At 30.3% G+C, this 22,730-nt stretch overlaps 4 protein-coding genes across 4 annotated transcripts; 2 read left to right on the top strand and 2 right to left on the bottom strand.

Moving 5' to 3' along the window:
• The first annotated feature begins 531 nt into the window (after positions 1 to 531).
• Positions 532 to 2,050, top strand: LOC123305199 (allantoicase-like). The gene is made up of 2 exons (XM_044886845.1): positions 532 to 733; positions 885 to 2,050. Exons 1-2 carry the CDS (start codon positions 650 to 652, stop codon positions 1,971 to 1,973), a joined length of 1,173 nt encoding a protein of 390 aa, XP_044742780.1. The 5' UTR covers positions 532 to 649; the 3' UTR covers positions 1,974 to 2,050.
• A 4,764-nt stretch (positions 2,051 to 6,814) lies between these two features.
• Positions 6,815 to 8,315, top strand: LOC123305200 (allantoicase-like). The gene is made up of 2 exons (XM_044886846.1): positions 6,815 to 7,013; positions 7,137 to 8,315. The coding sequence occupies exons 1-2, from the start codon at positions 6,930 to 6,932 to the stop codon at positions 8,223 to 8,225; spliced, it is 1,173 nt and encodes a 390-aa protein (XP_044742781.1). The 5' UTR covers positions 6,815 to 6,929; the 3' UTR covers positions 8,226 to 8,315.
• Positions 8,316 to 10,004: 1,689 nt separating this feature from the next.
• On the bottom strand, positions 10,005 to 10,907 carry LOC123305201 (copper homeostasis protein CutC). The gene has a single exon (XM_044886847.1). It carries the CDS (start codon positions 10,837 to 10,839, stop codon positions 10,093 to 10,095), a length of 747 nt encoding a protein of 248 aa, XP_044742782.1. The 5' UTR covers positions 10,840 to 10,907; the 3' UTR covers positions 10,005 to 10,092.
• Positions 10,908 to 12,091: 1,184 nt separating this feature from the next.
• Positions 12,092 to 18,577, bottom strand: LOC123293921 (cilia- and flagella-associated protein 58-like). Its single transcript, XM_044874918.1, has 12 exons — positions 18,445 to 18,577; positions 17,659 to 17,860; positions 17,399 to 17,561; positions 16,488 to 16,659; positions 15,845 to 16,159; positions 15,519 to 15,780; positions 15,205 to 15,413; positions 14,519 to 14,790; positions 13,232 to 13,479; positions 12,737 to 13,019; positions 12,480 to 12,651; positions 12,092 to 12,370 (listed from the first exon to the last, which is right to left on the bottom strand). The coding sequence occupies exons 1-12, from the start codon at positions 18,553 to 18,555 to the stop codon at positions 12,092 to 12,094; spliced, it is 2,688 nt and encodes an 895-aa protein (XP_044730853.1). The 5' UTR covers positions 18,556 to 18,577.
• Positions 18,578 to 22,730: the final 4,153 nt, after the last annotated feature.

Genomic DNA, 22,730 nt, shown 5'->3' on the forward strand with positions numbered 1-22,730 from the left:
GTCTTAGGCATCTTTATTCGATGCCGCATTCATCAACTTAAATTCTTTTAAGTTCAGAACCTCAACTAGGAGTGATTTTCTATGGTAGTGAATTTTTGAGATCGTTTTCACCCATGTCACGGTTTGAGAAGATAGTATTTAGGCAATTGTCGAAGACAATTTATGTCCTAAACTGTTTAATGTCTGTGTCTAGGAGGATTATAAACCTTTTCAGCTATTTTATCTCATGATATATCCATCTTACGATATGTATACGTTGGTATTATGGGCATTAACAAAATCAATACTTATATTCAATAAAATTATGTATTATCAATATTTAAAGGAACTTTGTAAACATTTATTAATAAATAAATAATTTTTTTTTTTAAATCCTAATTTGTTTGATAACACAAACCAAAGGCATGTACACTAGATATTACAGAGAAGGCATGTTCTCTAATAATATTGACTGATAAAATTTTGCACATTAAAATTTTGTATAAATACTCGCGTCCGATCATTTGGAAATCATTCGAGTTTGAACAACCATTTCAAACAGCTTCTAAAGCTACAACAAAACGCAAAATAAAACATTTTGTTTTATTTCAATAATTAAACTTTATTAAAACTATAATTTTAAGTGATTTCAATACAATACAAAATAAAAATGGCTCCTTTAATAATGGATACCAGAAAGAAAAACAATTTGCCGCCAAAATTCACGGAACTAAATGAATTGTGTTCGCAAAGAGTAAGTATTCATTTTTTATTATTATTCAGTCCCAGTAACTTACTAGAAACAAAAAAAAATGTTCAAAACTTTGTAAAAACAATAACATTCCCTTAATTAAACTCTATATACGAATGTAAATATTTACGAATTTGTTTTTTTGTTATTACAGAATGGCGGACAAATCTTATTTGCAACCGATGATTGGTTTGCTCCAGCAGAATGTATGTTATCAGACGATGAACCAGTCTTCAAAGTTGGTTTATACACAGATTGTGGAAAGTGGATGGACGGTTGGGAAACCAGACGTAAGCGCATTGCTGGAAATGATTGGTGCATCATAAAATTAGGAGTTCCCGGTGTTATCCATGGATTCGATATCGACACTTGCTTCTTTACTGGCAACTATGCACCACGTTTCTCAATTCAAGCCGCTAAATTTGAAGATAATGAAATCTTACCAATTCCATCACGGGATGAAGATATGTTAGGCAAAGCATGTACTGCTGAAGACATTGAACAAATGAAAAGTTTACAATTAGATCAATGGACCGAACTTATTCCAATGACACCATTAAATGCAGGTGTAGAAGAAACACGTCATAATTATTTTGAAATTGACTCAAATGAAGTATGGACACACCTAAGATTGAACATCTTCCCTGATGGAGGAATTGCTCGATTAAGAGTTTATGGTGAAGCACGACCAAGCTTTGAAAGTGTTGTTGGAAAAGAAATTGATTTACTATCAATGAAAAATGGAGGTGTATGTAAAGGATACTCAAACGCACATTTTGGACACCCACGTAATTTAATTCGACCTGGCAAGGGAGTAAACATGGGAGATGGATGGGAAACTGCAAGACGTTTAGATCGTCCCCCAGTATTGGAATGTGACGACAAAGGTTGTTTAACTTTACCTGGCAGTGAATGGGCACTCTTCCGTTTAGGTTACATGGGTACAGTTAACCGTTTAGAAGTTGATACCAACCATTTTAAAGGAAACTTCCCAGATTCAATTAAAATTGAAGGTGCTATCATGAAACCAACTCGTGAATGGAATAACCGTGCATTAGCTCAAACCACATGGAAAACAATTTTACCTCAAACAAAATTGTTACCTCATCATCTACATGAATTCGATAAAGAAGACTGTCAGAGTCAAGGACCATTCACACATGTACGCATCACAATTGCACCTGATGGTGGTGTAAGTCGTGTTCGTATTTTTGGTGAAGTATCTGGACACCTTCCACGATAAGAAGATAGTATTAACAAAATGCTAATTACGCTAACATGCCAAAGATTTGTTTGAAAAAAAAATGTCCGTTTGACTAATCTGTATTAACTTATTTATTTTAGTTTGTAGTAAATATTTAACGTTTATGTTTTTGTATTTAAACACAATTTATTTAAGAATATATTAATAGTACATAAAAAACTAATTATTATTAATTTAAAGAATTCAATAAATATATTTTTTATTAAAAATTAATTATATCGATTTTCAATTTCAATAATATACCTAAATGCAAAACCATTAAAACAAGTGAAATTTACAAAATGTAGAAAAAGCCCCAACAAATGTTTAAACTCGCACTTAAAACATAGCAAAGAACACTGTCCATAAGATTACCTTTTTGTTTATAGCTCTCTCTAAGCTGAACCGATTATGAAAATCATCGCCTCCTTTTTAGTTGTTTCGGGTACAGAGCTCTAAACTCGCACTTGAAACATAGCTAAAAACATTCTCCATTAAATTACCTTTAATACAAAAAAATGCCACAGGCACATACATAGGGGTCAAACTTATAACAAATCTCTTTTTGGTTCGGGTATTAAAAAGCCCAGACTTTTGGCAATTGTTCACACTAAACTTAAATTACAAAAAAAAAGCTTTATTTAAAATATTGTTAAAACATACGTACTAAAAGTGTACTATTCCGATTTCCAACCTTTCACCAAAGGCAAATACAAAAGTCAATGACACTGCCCATAAAACTTCACATTAATTTTTGCGATTTTCAAATGTCATGGCAAAATAATTAACAGTAGGTAATTTTAATGCACAATTTAAAATTTTTTTAAACCAATAAAACTGCCGCAAAATAACTTAAATTAAATTAAATGAATGAATTATTAATTTTATTTTGATTTTGTTTTTTGTGTTTCAACGAAAACTAAATAATTTTTACTTTGAGTGTTATAGCTCAATATTGTCTCAAATCAAGTATGGAATAGAGATGGAGATACTAATTTTGGGTCATATTTTTCATACTTTTGTGGTCAAATTTAACCTACTTATAAAAGTTGTGAAGATAATAGGAGCCTGGTACCGATATTTCGCACAAAGGTGAATATTAGCTAAATTATGACATCAAAAATGAAAATTTTCACCTAAAATTAGTGGGTTTCAAAAAAAATTTCGTTTAGATCGGATAAAATTTGAGTACATTTTGAAAAAAAATGATTTTTTGAACTTTATGACGTCATAAAAATCCAAAAATTTCAATTTTGCTCTATCACAGCCAAATTCTATCTAATTTTAATAAACCAAGTATAGATTTATACTAATTTTAGGCCATACTTTTCAAATTTATGGTCAAATTTAACCTACTTATAAAAGTTGTGAAGATAATAGCAGCCTGGTACCGATATTTCGCATAAAGGTGAGTGTTAGCTAAATTATAACATAAAAAATGAAAAATTTCACCCACAATTAGTGGATTTCAACAAAAATTTCGTTCAAATCGGATAAAATTTGGATGCATTATGAAAAAAATTGATTTTTTTAACTTAATGACGTCATCAAAATCCAAAAAATTGAATTTTGCTCTATCACATCCAAATTCTATCCAATTTTAATAAACCAAGTATGGATTTATACTAATTTTGGGTCATTCTTTTCAAATTTGGGGTCAAATTTAACCTACTTATAAAAGTTGTGAAGATAATAGCAGCCTGGTACCGATATTTCGCATAAAGGTGAGTGTTAGCTAAATTATAACATAAAAAATGAAAAATTTCACCCACAATTAGTGGATTTCAACAAAAATTTCGTTCAAATCGGATAAAATTTGGATGCATTATGAAAAAAATTGATTTTTTTAACTTAATGACGTCATCAAAATCCAAAAAATTGAATTTTGCTCTATCACATCCAAATTCTATCCAATTTTAATAAACCAAGTATGGATTTATACTAATTTTGGGTCACTCTTTTCAAATTTGGGGTCAAATTTAACCTACTTATAAAAGTTGTGAAGATAATAGCAGCCTGGTACCGATATTTCGCATAAAGGTGAGTGTTAGCTAAATTATAACATAAAAAATGAAAAATTTCACCCACAATTAGTGGATTTCAACAAAAATTTCGTTCAAATCGGATAAAATTTGGATGCATTATGAAAAAAATTGATTTTTTTAACTTAATGACGTCATCAAAATCCAAAAAATTGAATTTTGCTCTATCACATCCAAATTCTATCCAATTTTAATAAACCAAGTATGGATTTATACTAATTTTGGGGTCATTTTTTTTCAAATTTGGGGTCAAATTTAACCTACTTATAAAAGTTGTGAAGATAATAGGAGCCTGGTACCGATATTTCGTACAAAGGTGAATATAAGCTAAATTATAACATCAAAAATGAAAAGTTTCACCCAAAATTAGTGGGTTTCAAATAAAATTTCGTTCAGATCGGATAAAATTTGGGTACATTTTGAAAAAAATTGATTTTTTGAACTTTATGACGTCATCAAAATCCAAAAAATTGAATTTTGCTCTATCACATCCAAATTCTATCCAATTTTAATAAACTAAGCATGGAATTATACTAATTTTGGGTCATATTTTGCAAATTTTTTGTCAAATTTAACCTACTTATAAAAATTGTGAAGATAATAGGAGCCTGGTACCGATATTTGGCACAAAGGTGAATGTTAGCTAAACAAGCCATGGGTAGAGTCTGGTGCGTCTTAGGTGTATAACATTTATGATATCATTCTCAATAAGAAGTAACGTCGTCAGACTACTAAAAACATTTTTATCTTCAGATGTCCTCTTTAAAAGATATATAGCTCCCGTAATAAGCCAACAGCAATAGGCCTTTTCATCATATTATAAACGCAAGTGCGAAACAATAGTGATTCGTGATTTTAAAATGAAAAGCCCTATGGCTGATTGATACTCATAATCACGCTTTATTTCATTGATAGGTATGAGTAAATTTAACATTTGCTGATATTCTTATGAAACAATTTGATAATGATACGGATTTCCGCGTAATTCCAACAGCTGTAGAACTATAAAATGCAAATGCAGATATTCGTTGTGTGCGTAGTCATGGTAGGGATAATAAAATCGATGCCAGCGCTTTAAGTGAAAAATTTTGGAGATAAAGTGGGCTGTTATGACTAATTTGCAATTATTTACATGTTAATGATATAGAAACTGTCAAATTAAAATGATTGAAAAACACTAATTAATTAAACTTAATGCATTAAAAATTGTGAAAATAAGAAATCAAATTGTACAAATATTATTTTTCAAATGTTAATTATCGTAATTATTTATTTAAATTTGTGAAACAAGAATATTAAATTTTAAATGTAAGTTTTCAATGCAATCCACACAATTATATATGCATCCATTAATTCTATAATTAAAGTAGTGTATCGTTGTCATGGAAACGAAATTCACGCTCGGAGCGAATAAGTAGATACTATTGGAAATAAAAATATACTTATTAATAAAATAATTATGATCATAAAAATTTTTGACCTCTTGATAAGATTTTTATTTTTTTTATATCATATCTGATGAATGATCACTCGCGGGGAAAACGTAAAAAGTGGGAAATATAGGAAATTTTCTGTAGGAAATATCTTAATTTTAAAACTCTTTATAAACTAATTATACGCTTAAAGTTCACCGTTCAATAGTTATTTTAAAACACTAACCGTTTCCCAACCGATACTTAGATTTATTCCCCTTAAAGGATAACAAAGATGAGAAGGACAAGACATGGAAGTCTTCGGCCACAGTAAGTTATTTACTTTTTTAAAGGCATGTACTATGGTATCTACACTCACTCCCAGTGTTTCCTAGAAAAATATCAAGTAAGCGAAACAACAGAACATTTGAGATCAATTTTTTTTCGGGCAAGACAAATTGAGATGCGGTTTTTTTGCATTCGTTTGTGCAATACTCATCGATGAACTTAGGAATCAGGGAACTCATCTCTAGGGTTGCAGAGCTCATCTCATTTTTCACAAAATTTGTCACGAAATGCATCCAAAATCGATACTCGGTAGTTTTCGAGGTCGCTGTTCACAAATATACGTTTACGATGTTAGTGTTCTATCTCCTTGCCTACAAGGGGGGTTGGGTGAATTAAGTAATCCTTCGCCCTTACTTTGGCGTAAAATAACCTCGCTGGGTAGAATAAATGCTTTGTCTAATAAACGTAATTCAAACAATTTGCATTATTTCAAAATCCAAGATCTTTTTTTGGGATTTCCATTAAACCTATCTTGAATAACAAACTTCCATTCATATGGGTACTTAAAGAGTTTCTTACTTTTTAAGTACCTGTCCAGCACTTTGACAATGAAAGTCAGTAGTTGCTACTTTTTTTTTCGACACAATCACTATTTCCCGACTAAATACGTCACGGTATACGTAATCAGTATCAATACTTAAAACTCATTTGAATAAGAGACAGGGTTGGCATATTGGGTTTCGAACGTGGACACTCGAAGAGTTTTAGCACACCTTATCCTAAACGTTAAAGACGCTGATACAAACATTTTAAAGTTGCCATTAAAGTCATATTAACAAAACCATTACATTCAATAATGTTCTTATCAACATTTAAAGGAACTATATAACATTTATTCATAATAAAAATAATTTTTTTTTTGTTTGAAAATACTAATTTGTTTGATAACACAAACTAAAAGCATGTACACTAGAAATTACAAGATATTAAGAGGGTATGATCTTTATTATTGACTATTGAGATAAAATTTTGCACAATGTTTTTGTATAAATACTCGCGTCCGATCATTTGGTAATCATTCGAGTTTGAACAACTATTTCAAACAGCTTCTAAAGCTACAACAAAACAGAAAATAAAACTTATTGTTTTATTTCAATAATAACATTTTATTAAAACTATAATTATAAGTGATTTCAGTAAATACAAAAATAAAAATGGCTCCTTTAATAATGGATACCAGAAAGAAAAACGTTTCGCCGCCAAAATTTACGGAATTAAATGAATTGTGTTCACAACGAGTAAGTATTTCTTTTGTTTCATTTTTTTTTTAATTATATAAATTATTCTTTGAAACAAACGACAATTTATTGATGGCTTTGTTTGAATATAATTATTAAAGTATTTGTTTTTTGTTATTACAGAATGGCGGAAAAATCTTATTCGCAACCGATGATTGGTTTGCTCCAGCAGAATGTATGTTATCAGACGATGAACCAGTCTTCAAAGTCGGTTTATACACAGAATGTGGTAAATGGATGGACGGTTGGGAAACCAGACGTAAGCGCATTGCTGGAAATGATTGGTGCATCATAAAATTAGGAGTTCCCGGTGTTATCCATGGATTCGATATCGACACCTGCTTCTTTACTGGCAACTATGCACCACGTTTCTCAATTCAAGCAGCTAGATTTGATGACAATGAAATCTTGCCAATTCCATCACGTGACGAAGATATGTTAGGCAAAGCATGCACTACTGAAGACATTGAACAAATGAAGTGTTTACAATTAGATCAATGGACCGAACTTATTCCAATTAAACCTTTGAATGCAGGTATAGAAGAAACACGTCATAATTATTTCGAAATTGATTCAAATGAAGTATGGACTCACCTACGATTGAACATCTTCCCTGATGGTGGAATTGCACGACTAAGAGTTTATGGTGAAGCACGACCAAGCTTTGAAAGTGTTGTTGGAAAAGAAATTGATTTACTATCAATGAAAAATGGAGGTGTATGTAAAGGATACTCAAACGCACATTTTGGACACCCACGTAATTTAATTCGCCCTGGCAAGGGAGTTAACATGGGAGATGGATGGGAAACTGCAAGACGTTTAGATCGTCCACCAATATTAGAATGTGACGATAAAGGTTGTTTAACTTTACCTGGCAGTGAATGGGCACTCTTCCGTTTAGGTTACATGGGTACAGTTAACCGTTTAGAAGTTGATACCAACCATTTTAAAGGAAACTTCCCAGATTCTATTAAAATTGAAGGTGCTATCATGAAATCAACTCGTGAATGGAATAACCGTGCATTAGCTCAAACCACATGGAAAACCATTTTACCTCAAACAAAATTGTTACCTCATCATCTACATGAATTCGATAAAGAAGACTGTCAGAGTCAAGGACCATTCACACATGTACGCATCTCAATTGCCCCTGACGGTGGTGTAAGTCGTGTCCGTATTTTTGGGCAAGTATGTGGACATCTCCCATTATAAGAAGGTATTAATTACATGTTACGCTAACATGCCAAAGATTGAGAAAAATGTCCTTTTGACTAATTTGTATTTATTTATTTATTTTTTAATTTATTAACGATTTTTTTTTTTTAAATAAGATGTAAATAGTTCATAAGATGTACATAAACAATCGATTATTATTATTAATTTAAAATATAAAATAAATATTTTTTTTATTAAAAATTAATTACACTGACTTTCATTCTTTTGTTTCATTCTATAGTTCAAGATGAAAATCTTAAATTATGTTAATTAAATAAAGATGCTAAAAGTGGTTTATTTTGACATTTATAAAAGGGAAGTTGAAAAGTCAATGACAATGACCATGAAAAATGTACATTAAATATTTGCCACCTTTAAATGCCATGGCAGAAAATTGTATTTTTAATACAAAATTTCAATGTTAATGTATGTTTTTTTAAACTATTAAATACTACAAGTTGACGCTTTCCAGTGAAAAAAACTTTAATAGCTTCATAAATATTGGGTAAATTAGTATTAACTATTAATAGTTTTATTAATTTTTTGAGTAATAATTTTACTAATTACCTAATATATTAGTAAAGCTTTTTTAATTTATTTTTTCCCGGACCTATAATTCGTAAAAGATTGTCTGCGATTTTGAAAAACTATTGAGATGCTCATTTAAATTACGACATATCTCAATAGTTTTGATTTGCACATAACAATAGTATTTGCACCAAAAAATTTCTACCCACCTTCAAAATTTAATTAAAAATCTATCTAAATTTACTTTGTGTCTCGTGTTTAAACGAGAAATGGAAAAATACGAAATAAAACTTTTGGGAACATCATTATTTTTAAACAAAGCATAGGACGGCTAATTCAAAACTTTCCATTTAGAAATATTTCCATCATTCTCTATCGCTTAATCAACAATTGAAACTGCAGACATAAATTTTGTTTGATAAAAAAGTCATTTATTTTGACCTGAATATTTATTTTGACGTCAGTTTAAAAATATTAATAGAAGATAAAATTTATTTAAAAAAAAAAATTATCATTCAATAGGAAACGAAATTATTTATTCCAGAAAAAACAAAAACACAGAATCGAAAAGACACAATTTGTAGACAGAATACCAGTTCGGACGCAACGGTTCTCATGTTTCTTATTTGTTTTCATACAATTTTCATTAAAAAAATTAGCGTTTGGTCGACAGTATGCCCCTTAATCTTTCAAAAATTGATTATTCATTGGGTAAATCAAATTCCAGAAAAATCAAAACGAAGAATCGCAAAGACACAATTTATAGACAGAACACCAGTTCTAACGCAACGGATCTCATATTTCTTATCTATTACAGAAAAATCAAAACGAAGAATCGCAAAGACACAATTTATAGACAGAACACCAGTTCTAACGCAACGGATCTCGTGTTTCTTATCTATTCCAGAAAAATCAAAACGAAGAATCGCAAAAACACAATTTATAGACAGAACACCAGTTCTAACGCAACAGATCTCATGTTTCTTATGTATTCCAGAAAAATCAAAACGAAGAATCGCAAAAACACAATTTTTAGACAGAACACCAGTTCTAACGCAACGGATCTCATGTTTCTTATTTGTTTTCATACCATTTTCATTAAAAACTTTAACGTTTGATCGACAGTATGCCCCTTAATCTTGCAAAAATTGATTCTTCATTGGGTAAATAATGTAGACACATCACTTTAAAATTCTAATCGAAAAATGCGATTTAAAGAACTTTATTTTACAATACTCGATGGGTTAAATCATTATTAAAAAAATATCAACAATTCTTACGATTAGAGTAAGCTAATAAATATGGAAAAGAATCACATTCAAAGTTTGTTTAAATATTAAACTTCATTATCTTGAATAATTTTAATCAATTGTTCAACTTTACTTTGTTCAGTAACATTTAATGCTTGATCATTTAAATAAACTTCATTTTTATTATTGTCCGTATTATCAATATCACGAAAACTGCTTGCAGATCCATGAACTTCCTTTACACCAGTAATACTTAAAATTTTCGATACATTATTCACGTTAACGCCACATCCAGCCATAATAATAATCCTTCCGTTCGCTTTCTCAATATAAGTCTTAATATTTTCCGCGCCATCCAAAGCATTTAGTTTTTGTCCACTAGTTAGAATCCGTTCGAATCCAACATCGATAACGGCTTCTAATGTAACTAACGGATTCTTACATACATCAAAAGCTCGATGAAACGTTACTGGCTGTGGATAACATGTTTTAATTATTTCACGACACTGTTTTGTATTGATTTGAAGTTCCTTTGTCAATGCTCCAAACACAAATCCATCAGCACCATTTTGTTTTAATAATTTAGCATCCTCTATCATGATAGACATTTCTTCTGGTGTATAATTAAAATCGAAGCCACGACGGCACCGTATCATACAGTAAATGGGAATCTTTTTTGTATTTAACGCTTGTACTTGTTTGAGAAAACCAACCGAAGGAGTTAAGCCGCCTTCACCAAGGGCTGAACATAGTTCAATACGATTTGCACCACCATTTAAAGCGTTTATAAATGATTCGAGATTATCAACACATATTTCTAATATTTTCGTCATTATTTCAATTTAAAATTGTTATTTATCGTTTATTTTGAGTGTACTGGAAGTGACTTTCTTGGGTTATGTTTTCAGTTTTAATGTTTGTAATGAATAATGATGTCGCTTTGGTAGTACGTTTAAATTTTGGTGCCAATTTGGAAAATGGTGGAAAATGGTTTCTCTTTCAAATTTCAGAAAAATTATTCAAACTGTCTTTGAAAATATATAAGGTAAAGAAGACCCAAAAGATTATCATTCAGATTCATTTAATGTCTAGAATAGTTTTTGAGATATTTCCGTAAATCTTTCAAAAATATAAGATTTCAGTCGATACCATTGAATATGGTAGGGGAGCCCAAGAGGGGATTTGTGTAGTTACTCGAGCGCGTCAGATTAAGACATGGGGGGTTCCTTGGACCTTCCTCAGTACCTCCACCAATTATTAGCCCTAAATATGGGGGGACCCACGTAGGGGAGACGGTCAAATTAGTAAAAACAAAATTGCGATAGGTAAATTAACTCGAGCACGTTATATTAAGATATGGTGGGTTTATTACATGATAAAAAATGTAAATTACAATAATCTGAAAAATTTTGATCGCGCTCGAGTTACTACGGATAACGCAACTTTGCAAGCTTCCCATTTCTTTTCGTCTCGCTTAAATCATCAGATTATTGGATTGTACATTTTTTAGCATGTCTCTAAGTTAATTTACCTATTGCAATTTTGTTTTTACTAATTTGACCGCCTCCCCTACGTGGGTCCCCCCATATTTAGAGCTTATATTTGGTGGAGGTATTGAGGAAGGTCCAAGGAACCCCCCATGTCTTAGTCTGACGCGCTCGAGTAACTACACAAATCCCCTCTTGGGCTCCCCTACTAATATATACACAACCAATCGCCAGATAAACCCGATTTGGTAGTTTTTGGGTAAAATTTACATCAAAAAGTATTTTTGTCATAAAATCTCCCTTACGTAAAGACCTTAGACTTCTGTGTAGTTCTAATTTGCCCGAGCGTTTTAAAAGATCATAAAAGGCAATAATTTATCAGTAAATCGCAACGCATAAATTACAAAATCATGATCTAGAAAATATGTAGGATTTTTTTAAAATTTTTTAGGGAAACATTGGAATTAATGAGAAAAAAAGTTTTTTTGGGGGGGAATTTGGAATTTTAGAGCATTTTATAAAGAAAAAAGCAACATAAAAACAAAAATAAAATATTATTTAATACAAAAATATTCAACAACAAAAAATAAAATATTTCTCAATCATCACATTCTAAAATAGTTATCCGATCCTCTTTTTCACTGTCACATTGGTGTCTTACAGACGTTGTACAGGTACAATTCACCTTCCCACATTGACATTTTTTGGCCTCTATAGCAGGTAATTTAGTTCCGGGACGTTGTAAAAATATTTCACGTTCTTTTTTCAATTGATAATATTTTTGTTTATAATCTAATAATTCATTTTTTAAGCGTTCTATATCCATTTTATATTCTTCGGATTTCGCTTCGCATAAATTTAATTCAGAAACTAAACCCTTAAGGAAATTTTGTTTTAATTAATAGGGCAATTTAATTCAGAATGTAAACCCTTGAAAAAATATGCAATAATAGGAAAATTGTCAAACTTTAAAAGTTTATACTTACCTTCATTTTTACTTCACGGTCCTTAATACGACGCTGTGTCATTGCAAGTTTATCTTGAAAACCGGGTAACGGCTGTTTTTTTATAACATCTTGCAAACGATTGTATAAATATGCTGAATCTTTTAATTGTTTCTCCTTTTCGACTAATTCTTGTGTTTGACGTAGTACTCGCCTGAAAAGCAAAATATGGTTTCCCATGTTTTTAGATGTTTCCCACTAAGGAATTAATATAACATTTCCAACGACTTCTTAAATACCTTTGTAATATTTGAATTTTTTGTATTAATTCCATTGTACTAGGATCAGATCCTTCTAATTTACGCCATCGGTGAATATTTAATGGATTTTGTACTTCCTCTTCCAAAGCACGACATTTTAGACGTTCCCGAGTTAAATCACGCTCTAAATTAAACACTTCTAATTGTAAATCAGTTGTATTTAACACAGCTTTTGTTAATAAACTTTTTTCTTGGCGTAATCGTTTTATTTCAGTTTTTAATAATCGAATATCATCAATACGTTGAGAATATTCTTTTTCACCTAGAAAAATAAATAAGATTGTAAAAATACTGTGATTGTTGGCACATATCCTCCAAATTTGAGTATTTCCCACATAATAGATCACCCCAAGATATATAAAACTTCGTATGCTTTGGAACCGAATTTAATAACACAGTCTTATCGAAGATTTATTTCTGGCTGGTTTAAGCTTGATTGAATTTTAAACACAAATCTTGTAGCAAAAATCTTACCTATTTGTAAAGTGCGTTCCAAAATATTGATTTTTTCATAAACTAAAGTTAATTCATCGTTACGTCGAACTAACTGTGAGCCAAGAATATCCCGTTCGTTCATGATTTGCTCAATTTCTTTCCCTAAATGTTTAATTTTATCTTCTTGTTCCCATATAGATTTGTGCAACGATTTTATTTCATCTTTTAATTCGTTTATTTCATTTTTAGCATCTTTCAAACGATCCAAACCGTTTTGTATATCAACTCTAAGAACATTTAAAAAATATATAAGATAGACCAATGAAAGCGTGTGTTGTAAAGGTAGATTTCGAAGTTGCAGCCGAAGAGAAAATGTTTTCTTCAAAATTTTTACCAGACATACAAAGATGAAATTTCATTTACCTATTCGATGTCCCAAAAATTTATGCGTGCCACATATAATTAAGGGCTCGTTTTGCTGTAATTGGAATAATTAAATTAAAGCATATAGTCCCACTTTTTCGATTGCCACTAACAGTGCCTTATTCCCTATCCGGTACTTTCCACCTGGACGAATAAGTTTACTGTGCTCTGCTTGGAACCATTCCGTCAACAGTGGGGAAGGACGTCTTTTGGTAATAGGTTCTCTTATAAGCGAATGAACCTATTCGATTCTATCGTACCATTGGCGATGCTTAAAGCTTTGTGTTAGGTTTCCATGTTGTGGTAATGACTAATGGTAATTCAATCGACAGTGTCCAATGAAAAAACTTATAATCTATCCAACCACATCTTTGGCCGCTTATAGTTAAATGGTAAGATTGTATCTACACATATCTTAGCCTGATCGCGAAAGGAGGTTACCGCAGTCACTCCTTGATGAATCATAGAGCATTTTACTACGGGATCAGAGAATCTGGTAGCGTTTAAAGAACGACTACTCTTTTGCTATTTTTATAAAAATTTTTTGTTAAGAATATCCAAATCGTACCCACATTAGCCTGACTATATTATTCAGACGCTTAAAGTCCTCGGGGTGTTTAATTCTCGATCGGAATCTTAAAGCCTCAAGAAAATTATCAAAGAAAATTCTATGTGTCCCATTATAGTGGGCCGAAAATTCTATTAAATTTCATCTTAATTTGTCAAAATAATCCTGTTGATTACGGACCTTTTCACACTGTAGAGAAATTTAAATAACTTTTCCGATGTTTTAATACATAACCAACCTGAATAGGTAGTATTTCTTCGAAATCTACCCTAATAAATGTAGCCCCAGAGTCACTTTTTTAAGCTGTCATGACTCTAGGAAATTTTGTTTCATACTTTAATGTTTCAATAATTTTATTAGCTTTTCGCAACGAATTATCAACTTTTATCAACTGTTCTTCTTTACTTGTAATATCTTCCTTTAATTGTTCACATTGATGAACACTCATCTTTAACTTCGATTTCAGTTCCGTCACATCATTTTGTGTTTCTTGTAATGTTTTTTGTAGATTATTACGCTCTGTTCGTATACTATCGAATAAGTTTTGTATTGTTCGTACACGACTATCAGTTTCAACTAATTGTTTTTTATATTCGAATATTTCGCTCTACAAAATATTAAATGATAAACGATTTAAAATTTTAGATAAAAATTATCCGGAAAAAATCACAGGGCAGAAAAAACTTTTATATACTACGAAATTTTGTCAAATATTTTTAATTTAATTAATTAGTCTGGGGTTCCACAAGGCTGTGTGGCAAGTCCCTTTCTTTATCTCGAGATACATTCAGAAGATTGATAAACACGTTGTCACGGTACGTATCAAACGGGGATGTCAAAATCCCATCATATGTAATCCGCCCGGTTAATTTGCACGGTTAGACACAGATCCAATGAATTACCATCAATACTGCATCATTGGAGAATTGGCAAACGCCAACGTCAAAAAGAATGACGAATGAATATACTTGGAAAAGGTCGAAATTTAAGTAAAACACTTAGAAGTGTTGACATATCATACCTGTTTGACGCCATTTTCTTCCATGGCTTCCTTAACACTTTTTGTTAAATCTAATATTTCAGCTAATAAACGATCTCTTTCCTTTTCCAATGCTGCAATTTGTTTCTTTTGTTTTGTCATGTCCCGTGTCAAAACCGTCACTTCATTCTCTAGTTTACGTTTAGTTTGTTCTTGAATTTTTATTATTTTAATATGATCCAAAGATAATGCTAAAAAAATATTTATTATTTTAAAACAAATTTATTAAACTTGTTTATTTTGAAATTGTTTAGATTTTAAATTTAAAAACCAAAAAAAAAAAAAAAAATACCAACTTTCTGCCCTTCGAATGTTCTTTGATAAAATATCACGTTCTCTAGTTAAATTATCAATATATCTTTTATCAGAATCAGCTTTTTTTCTTAACATATCAGCTTCTTTCTGCATTAAACCGAGCGATGAACGAAATTTCACATGTTCATTTTCTAGAAAAGCTTTTTTCTCGTTTGTGGCTTTTATTTCGAGTTCAAGAGAAGTAATTGTGGCTTTTGTCCCTGTTAGTTCTTTACGTAAAACTTTTACTTCGTGTGATGCTCTCTAAATAAAAAAATAAACTTTACTATCAGAAAATAAATTATAGAAGGACCAGCTAAAAGCTTACCGTTAAATGTTCAGTTTGTGATGTATACGAGTCGTTTAATTTCTTATTCTCCAATTTCACTTTATCATAAATTTCTTGTAAATGTGCTAATCTCGAATTGAAATTTTCCTTTTCTCTATGCAATTCTTCAATAGTTTCTGATAATTCCGATATTTTAGCTTCATTTTTTGATATAGTTGCAATTTGTTGTTCTATTTTTGTATTCATTTCCGCAACTCTTGAATTTAATTTACCCGTATCTTCAAGAAAAATTTTCACTTGGTCCTCTAAATCCTCTTTTTCTTTTAATAATTTCTTCTTGGAACCTGTTTCTTCCTAAAATAATAGGAAATGTGAAATAATATTTCAATATTTTTAAAATAATAGGGAATCAAGTTTAAGGATTTAATTGTAATTGCAATTAAACTGTGAGAAATACCAACAATGTTGTTCCTTGCCGACGCGGGGCGCCATATTCACAGTGCAGGTGGCAGAAATTGGAACTAAATTAAAATCACTAGCCTAGGTAAGTAGTTATCGATCCAAATCATTTGCCTAGCTGTTTGATTGAATGCCTGAATATAGTTCAGCCACTAGTTGAACGGCGCCGATTAGTAAAAAGACTAGCTTGTTAATTGTATTAATACAATTGCATAATACTCACCTCTACTTGCAAAGATAAAACATTAATGCGTGCATCAGCTGCTGAATTTTTACGTTCTAGTTCTTCTTGATACGTCGTAAACAGTTGTATTCGTTGTTTCAATTGATCAACTTCGCCAACTAAACGATCACGTTCACGTTGTACACTTTCCTTCTGTTTCGCTGCAGCTGGACTGAAGAAATAATGAAAAATTATATATTTATAATGAAGTAGCAATGAAGAAAGTTGATTTTTTTATCGAGTCCCATTCATTTTTCAATATTTTAAAAAATCTAAAACTATTCTAGGTAACGACATATTTTGATAAAAACCATTCGCCTATTTAATCTAAAGGAATCACCAGAAGAAAATTATACTTTTAAAAACCAACATTCATTCCTAAGTTTATAACATGCACCCCCTCCACTTTGTATTAACATTTAGTTGCATCCAAAAATGATTTCTTCAATATTGTAGGACAATTACTAACTTACTGCACCGCGCTGTTTCTTTCGAAAAATAGCTAGGAAACTTAGCTATTAACAACAAAGTGTCTTAATCGATTTTCACACTATTAAGTGTGCAAAACAAAATACTTGTCGCGAAAAAACCTTTCGACACACTCAATGATTGCGTACAGGTGACTCATGATCGGATAAACGCTCCGATCCTGTAGGCAATAGATAACTCCCGCACTTAGTGCACTGCAATTTACTAATGCTTATATTTTTTTCACGAAATTTGCAAGACAAATCAAAATACTATTTCGAACAAAGTGTATTTATTTTCCAATTTAAAAAAAAAAAAAAAAAAACAATATTTATGTTTAAAAATCAAAATTTCCAACCATATAAAGTTGATTTGGTTAAGCTTATACAAAATCAGACAAATTTTTTTTTGAAATTTTTGTTTGTTGGAATTGGTAGACTTACTCTTCTTCCATATCAGTAGGCAATTTGTTTTGCGCTTCCACCTCAGCGGTTAAACGAGATACTTGTTTTCGCAAATTATCAATAACTTCTTGTGCCTTTTGTTCACGAGCATGTGCTGCATCAGCCACACGGTATGTATAATCCAATTTACTTTGCAATTCAGCTTAAAATTCAAAATTTAGTATTAAAATTGAAGATGTATTTTTTAGAACAAACCAAAAAATTGGTAATTATGCAAGAGGATCTGGTTGTATATTTACCAATAAGTTTTTCATTTTCGATTCCTTTCTTTAAAGCTTCATTAACACGTCTATTATTTTCTGCTAAAATTGTATTTAATTCATCAACAGTGGTGGAAAGTTTCTGGCATTGATTGTATTGTTCTCGGTACGCTTCAAATGTTCGAATGTAGTCGTCGGCGATTGGTCGAAGTTCTGGAATATTTTCTATCAATTCCGAAACCTATCGTTATAAAACAAAAAACTATTGGTAACTATTTAATATCTACAAGATCTCTTTCTCTTAATTTTTTTTGTAAAGGGTTTAAATTAAAAAGAATATTGAATGCTAAAAGTTTTATCAAGTTTTTCATGAAAAAACCAAAATTTGAAAATAACTTTAACTGTTTTTATCAGTTTTTAGAAAAAGTACAAAAAAAAAAAAACAAAATAAAATTTAAAAAAAAGCTTTGTAAAAGCTAAAATAACCGAATAGGTGTACTACTAAAATAATCCGAATTTCCGATCCATAAATTGGGGTGATCATAAATTATATCGTTTTTTAGCTAAGTAAATTGTCTCTCTGAATGGGCAATAAATAGGGGATATTTAATATATCTCAATATATCACATATAGGATGGGCAATAAATTGGAACGATCCTAAAAATAAGTTAGATAAAAAATTACATTGTAACGTCTGTATATTTTGATATATGTGGAACCTCATGTGGGGCATAAATAAAAATAAACAATAAAATTTTAAAAAAACCTGATTCGCATGCGCAAAATTATCCACAGCCTCTGTATCAAACGGATGAAATATTTACCCTCACAAAATCATCTTCTAATTGTAGATGGTATGCAGTTTTCGGATCAATCTTCTCTTCCTCTTCGACCTCCTCGCTAGCAGCAAGACTTGGAGTATCAGCACCATCCATTTTTTTTCTTTAAAGAATTTTAACTCATACGAAAAATACCACACACAACTTGTGTTTTAGAGTTAAACGTAAAATAAAGACGTAACATAAAACGTTTTTGATAACTCACAAAGGCGAGCACAAAATATATACAATGATTGATCAAATATGTACGACAGTTGTCATAGCTACAAATGTTTTTATCAAATCTGAAAAATAAACCCCTATTTCTATTTTTGGATAAATATCATAAGTTTTATTGTCGCATTTCGTGAAATCGTGAAATACATAACTCAACCCCTTCTTTATTGTCTATTTCCTTTTAACATACGATATCGTTATTGTAACGAATTTTTATCAACATTGTAAGGGTGCATACACGAAACAAATATTTGAAAATGGATGCATTCCTTAGGTAGGTAGTTTCGAAAGCAATGGGCGTACTTTTTATGATTTTTCAAAATAGTCACATAATCACGCACGTAAAAGATAATAGTAAATTCTACCATTTCGAGGTAAATGGCACCAAATAAATAGATACACCTTTCTGACATTTCACGTCCACACTATAAAGTGTTATGTAGAGCTTTCGAGAAACCTCTAGAAAGAGTTAGTTTAAATTCCGATTTTTAGTGTAGGTACTTTTTTCAAATAAAAATAAAATTGGCGTTAAGATTACTTCAAAATTTTGGACATTTCCGATTTATAAAACTGGAAAAACATCGTTCTTATGTTAAATGAAATAAACAGGGTCTTTTTAATTTTTGGAATCATGAATCGATTAAAAATCGCGAATCACCCTGTACGCAAAGTTTATGACCTTGTGTTTATTATCAACACGCGACATCGTATCGAAGAATCATCAAATTATTCGATTATGCATTACATAGATAATAATAATTATCATCAATGTCAACAGTTTTCGATTCTATCAAACGATATCATTGCATGTAATATGAAATAATAGTTTTGTCCTGATTAAAAGATTACCCATTAAAAATTCTTTCCCTATTTTTGGATCAAAATAACCTTACGTACTGAGTTTTATCATAATTGAAGACAAAATTTTCGTATCGATTTGTTTAAATTGTTTTAGGAATGCCTTTTTTAAAAAAAGGAAATAGTTAGGACAAGTAGTTTCGGATAGAATATTTTTACTTATAGTTATTGAGGAAAACTCGGAGGGAGGTCGAAAATTTTGCATTAGGGCCCCTTCCCCGTCTTCTATTCGCACAGGGTCCTCAAGGTCAAAAATTTGAGAAAATTTTAGTTACCAATCTCTGAACAACATCTTAAGGTTTCATTAACTTCCGCCTGTCGACTGTATTAAAAGAACTTTTTGTTTGACAACTTCATAACACAGTCCTCTCACATAGAGAACATTATTTTTTAGAGTATTTTTTGTCAAAATTACTAAGTATGGCTGGAAATTCTATATATTTTTTATGGTATCTCGAATTTCGATGATATTTTGGTATTTTTATAGACAACCAAAATTTGTAATTTCTTGATATTCTTTTTTTGATAACGTACGTCATACCGATAAAACCTCAAAAACAAAAGGTATCGATGAAATTGAGAAAAAGTTCCTGATATTTTTTGGTACTTCTTAAGATTTTCATATTTCTGAAATAGCTTCTGAGACGCTAAAGGGTGACATTGTATTTTAATTTTTTTTACAATCTTAAAGCAGGGTATTTAGTAGCTTGGTGAGTGTACAAAAACATAAAATAATAACTTACCATAAAATATTGGGTTTTTAACGTAACTGATTTATGGCTTGATCCAAACCACGTTTTCATAGTTTGGATATTCAAATTAAAACAACGACTTTTTTTATATAAAAAATTATTTTATTAACAAATAATAATAATAATTATATACTGATAGTGTTCCCTACCCCATAATGTTAAAAAAATAATTATTCTTATCACAACAATTTTTTTTTCTTCAGTACTTGAACAATAAAAAGAAAAAATCTCTAATTTTTGTTTTTAAATTGTGAAAAAACACAAATAATTTGATATCAAGAGAAACGTTTTTTTTTTTTTTTTGTCTATTTTACAACGAAAAGAAAAATACAGTAAAAATTAAATTCAAATACATTCGAAGAGATACACATATGTAACAATTTTATTTATTTTTCAATTTATTTTATTTATAGTTTTTGTTTTTTTTAATTTTTTTTATTGAAGAATAAAAAGCACTAATAGTATCTTCTATGCAAATTGAAATTGGATCCAATTCGACATTCATGGAAGATTTTTTAAATTATTAAGGGTTTTATTCTGAGTTTCCGAATTTAAACTTTAATTAAACATTTTGGGTATGGTATCATAAAAATTTTTATTTTATTTGAAATAGTATTTCATGTCATTTTGTGTGATATATTATGCCAGCCAAATTGTAACTCGCAGCTTCGCTGGGCGGACACGTTTGCGAAAAATATTTTTTCGATTAGCCGACCGACTACATTTGATTTAATATCATCAATGAGATTGTTTGTGCTAATTTTTAAAGGCAATCGATTTAAATTTTCTTATCAAAGGATGAAAGTCGATTCATCTTGACGATACGAATCAATGAAAATCATGTAATGCACGGTAAGTAACTCGAACTGAACACTCATTTTGATAAAAAAAAGTTCAACATTGCAACATTTAATATTGCAGGATGATTATTCGAACTTTAATTAAATTGCGGTAACCAGCGAAGCTGCGATTGCCATTTGTCAAGTACTATATTACAAAAATTGCCATAAAACACTGTTTCAAATAAAAATTTTTTCATATCTTATACTTAAATATTTGAATTTTAAAGTTTTTAAGTCGGACATTCTTAATTATAAACCCTTTACCGATGAGAGGCATAGAGAGAGACGAAATCAGAAAAAAGATCCATATCCATAGAGCAAGTGTGTTTCAATTCTACAAAAAATTTATTATCACGGATCGTAGAAAAAAACAAGAATTTTTTAAAATTTTTGTTTGGAAAGGGGTCCTAATCACATATTGAGCTACCCCTACTAATAAAATTGATGAACATAATTAACTAAGAATTGATTATCTATATCTATAAATCAAATAACATGTTTCTTCCTTTTGGAATAACAATTTATTCTACTTAATTTTTCTTTAAAAACTATATTTTGAAAAATAATGGGAAAAACTAGTTTTAAGTATTTTTTTGGCTCAATAGAACGACAATTTACAAAAACAGAGCGACTTGGAAACTAATTTAAAATATTAAAATTGTTATGTCTTCTTTTCTATGCCTTCCTTCCAGTTCAAAAATTTAATTATTAAAAATTTAAAAACTGTGAACAAAATAAAATTTAATTACAATCATATTTTTATGGGCAAAAGCTTAATAGTTTTCTCAATTTTTTCGCCCAAAAATCTACAAAATTTCAATAAAACTCTAATAAATTTCTCTCGTTTTACAAGAGTATGCCTTCATATTTTGCGGCAAATGTAATTAACGGCAGTTCCCTATCAATAAAAATTAATTTTTTAACTAACTTTAATTTTTTTTTTTTATTAAATTTTTAAATGCAAACTTATTTTCTACAATTTATTACAGTCTTTTTAAAAAAAATTTAAATAAAAATATAGGATGTGATTCAAAAATGCTAAGAGGATTTTTTTATATTATTTCATGACTTGTGACACTTTTTCGAATATAATTCGAAGCTTGTTATTTACATTCTATCAAAAAGTACAGGGAATTTGTAAAGTGTAAAGCTCTCGGTAGTAATTACAAAAAGTATTTCATAATTTGGGTTTCCCGGTCCTAAAATGAGAAATAACTATCAATCATTTTAATTAAAGTAGCCGGTGGCGCATTTTAGTAATTAAAATGAATTCACAAATTTAGCGAACGGAATTTCGGGTACAACAATCAAATCACGAGATGTGAGTGAAAAATAGATTTAAAGGATGATTGAAAGATCGTGGAAGAGAGATCCCCCATTATTTTATTCTTGATTTGAATTACCTTGAATTCAGAAAGAACAGACGTTCTTTGTTTGTGAGGAAAATCCTTCATAAACAGTCAAAATTGTGAATTTTGCTTGACGATAATGAATCGTCGAATCATCGCCAACAGCAATCAGTAATTGTGACCGAATTTTAGATAAAAAACGTGGCAAATACAACCTATCATGTTCAACAGCTGACTCCACTTGACGTGTTTTT

Source organism: Chrysoperla carnea, chromosome 1, assembly GCF_905475395.1.
Source record: "Chrysoperla carnea chromosome 1, inChrCarn1.1, whole genome shotgun sequence".
NCBI lineage: Eukaryota > Metazoa > Arthropoda > Insecta > Neuroptera > Chrysopidae > Chrysoperla > Chrysoperla carnea.

What these genes read in the sequence shown, in the direction of transcription:
- LOC123305199 (XM_044886845.1), top strand. Translation starts at nt 650, where the DNA reads ATGGCTCCTTTAATAATGGATACCAGAAAGAAAAACAATTTGCCGCCA. An exon ending in ATGAATTGTGTTCGCAAAGA is followed by an intron (nt 734 to 884) that starts GTAAGTATTCAT and finishes TTGTTATTACAG; the next exon opens with AATGGCGGACAAATCTTATT.
- LOC123305200 (XM_044886846.1), top strand. Translation starts at nt 6,930, where the DNA reads ATGGCTCCTTTAATAATGGATACCAGAAAGAAAAACGTTTCGCCGCCA. An exon ending in ATGAATTGTGTTCACAACGA is followed by an intron (nt 7,014 to 7,136) that starts GTAAGTATTTCT and finishes TTGTTATTACAG; the next exon opens with AATGGCGGAAAAATCTTATT.
- LOC123305201 (XM_044886847.1), bottom strand. Translation starts at nt 10,839, where the DNA reads ATGACGAAAATATTAGAAATATGTGTTGATAATCTCGAATCATTTATA.
- LOC123293921 (XM_044874918.1), bottom strand. Translation starts at nt 18,555, where the DNA reads ATGGATGGTGCTGATACTCCAAGTCTTGCTGCTAGCGAGGAGGTCGAA. An exon ending in TTTTATCTTTGCAAGTAGAG is followed by an intron (nt 16,160 to 16,487) that starts GTGAGTATTATG and finishes CTATTATTTTAG; the next exon opens with GAAGAAACAGGTTCCAAGAA. An exon ending in GGAACGCACTTTACAAATAG is followed by an intron (nt 13,020 to 13,231) that starts GTAAGATTTTTG and finishes TTATTTTTCTAG; the next exon opens with GTGAAAAAGAATATTCTCAA.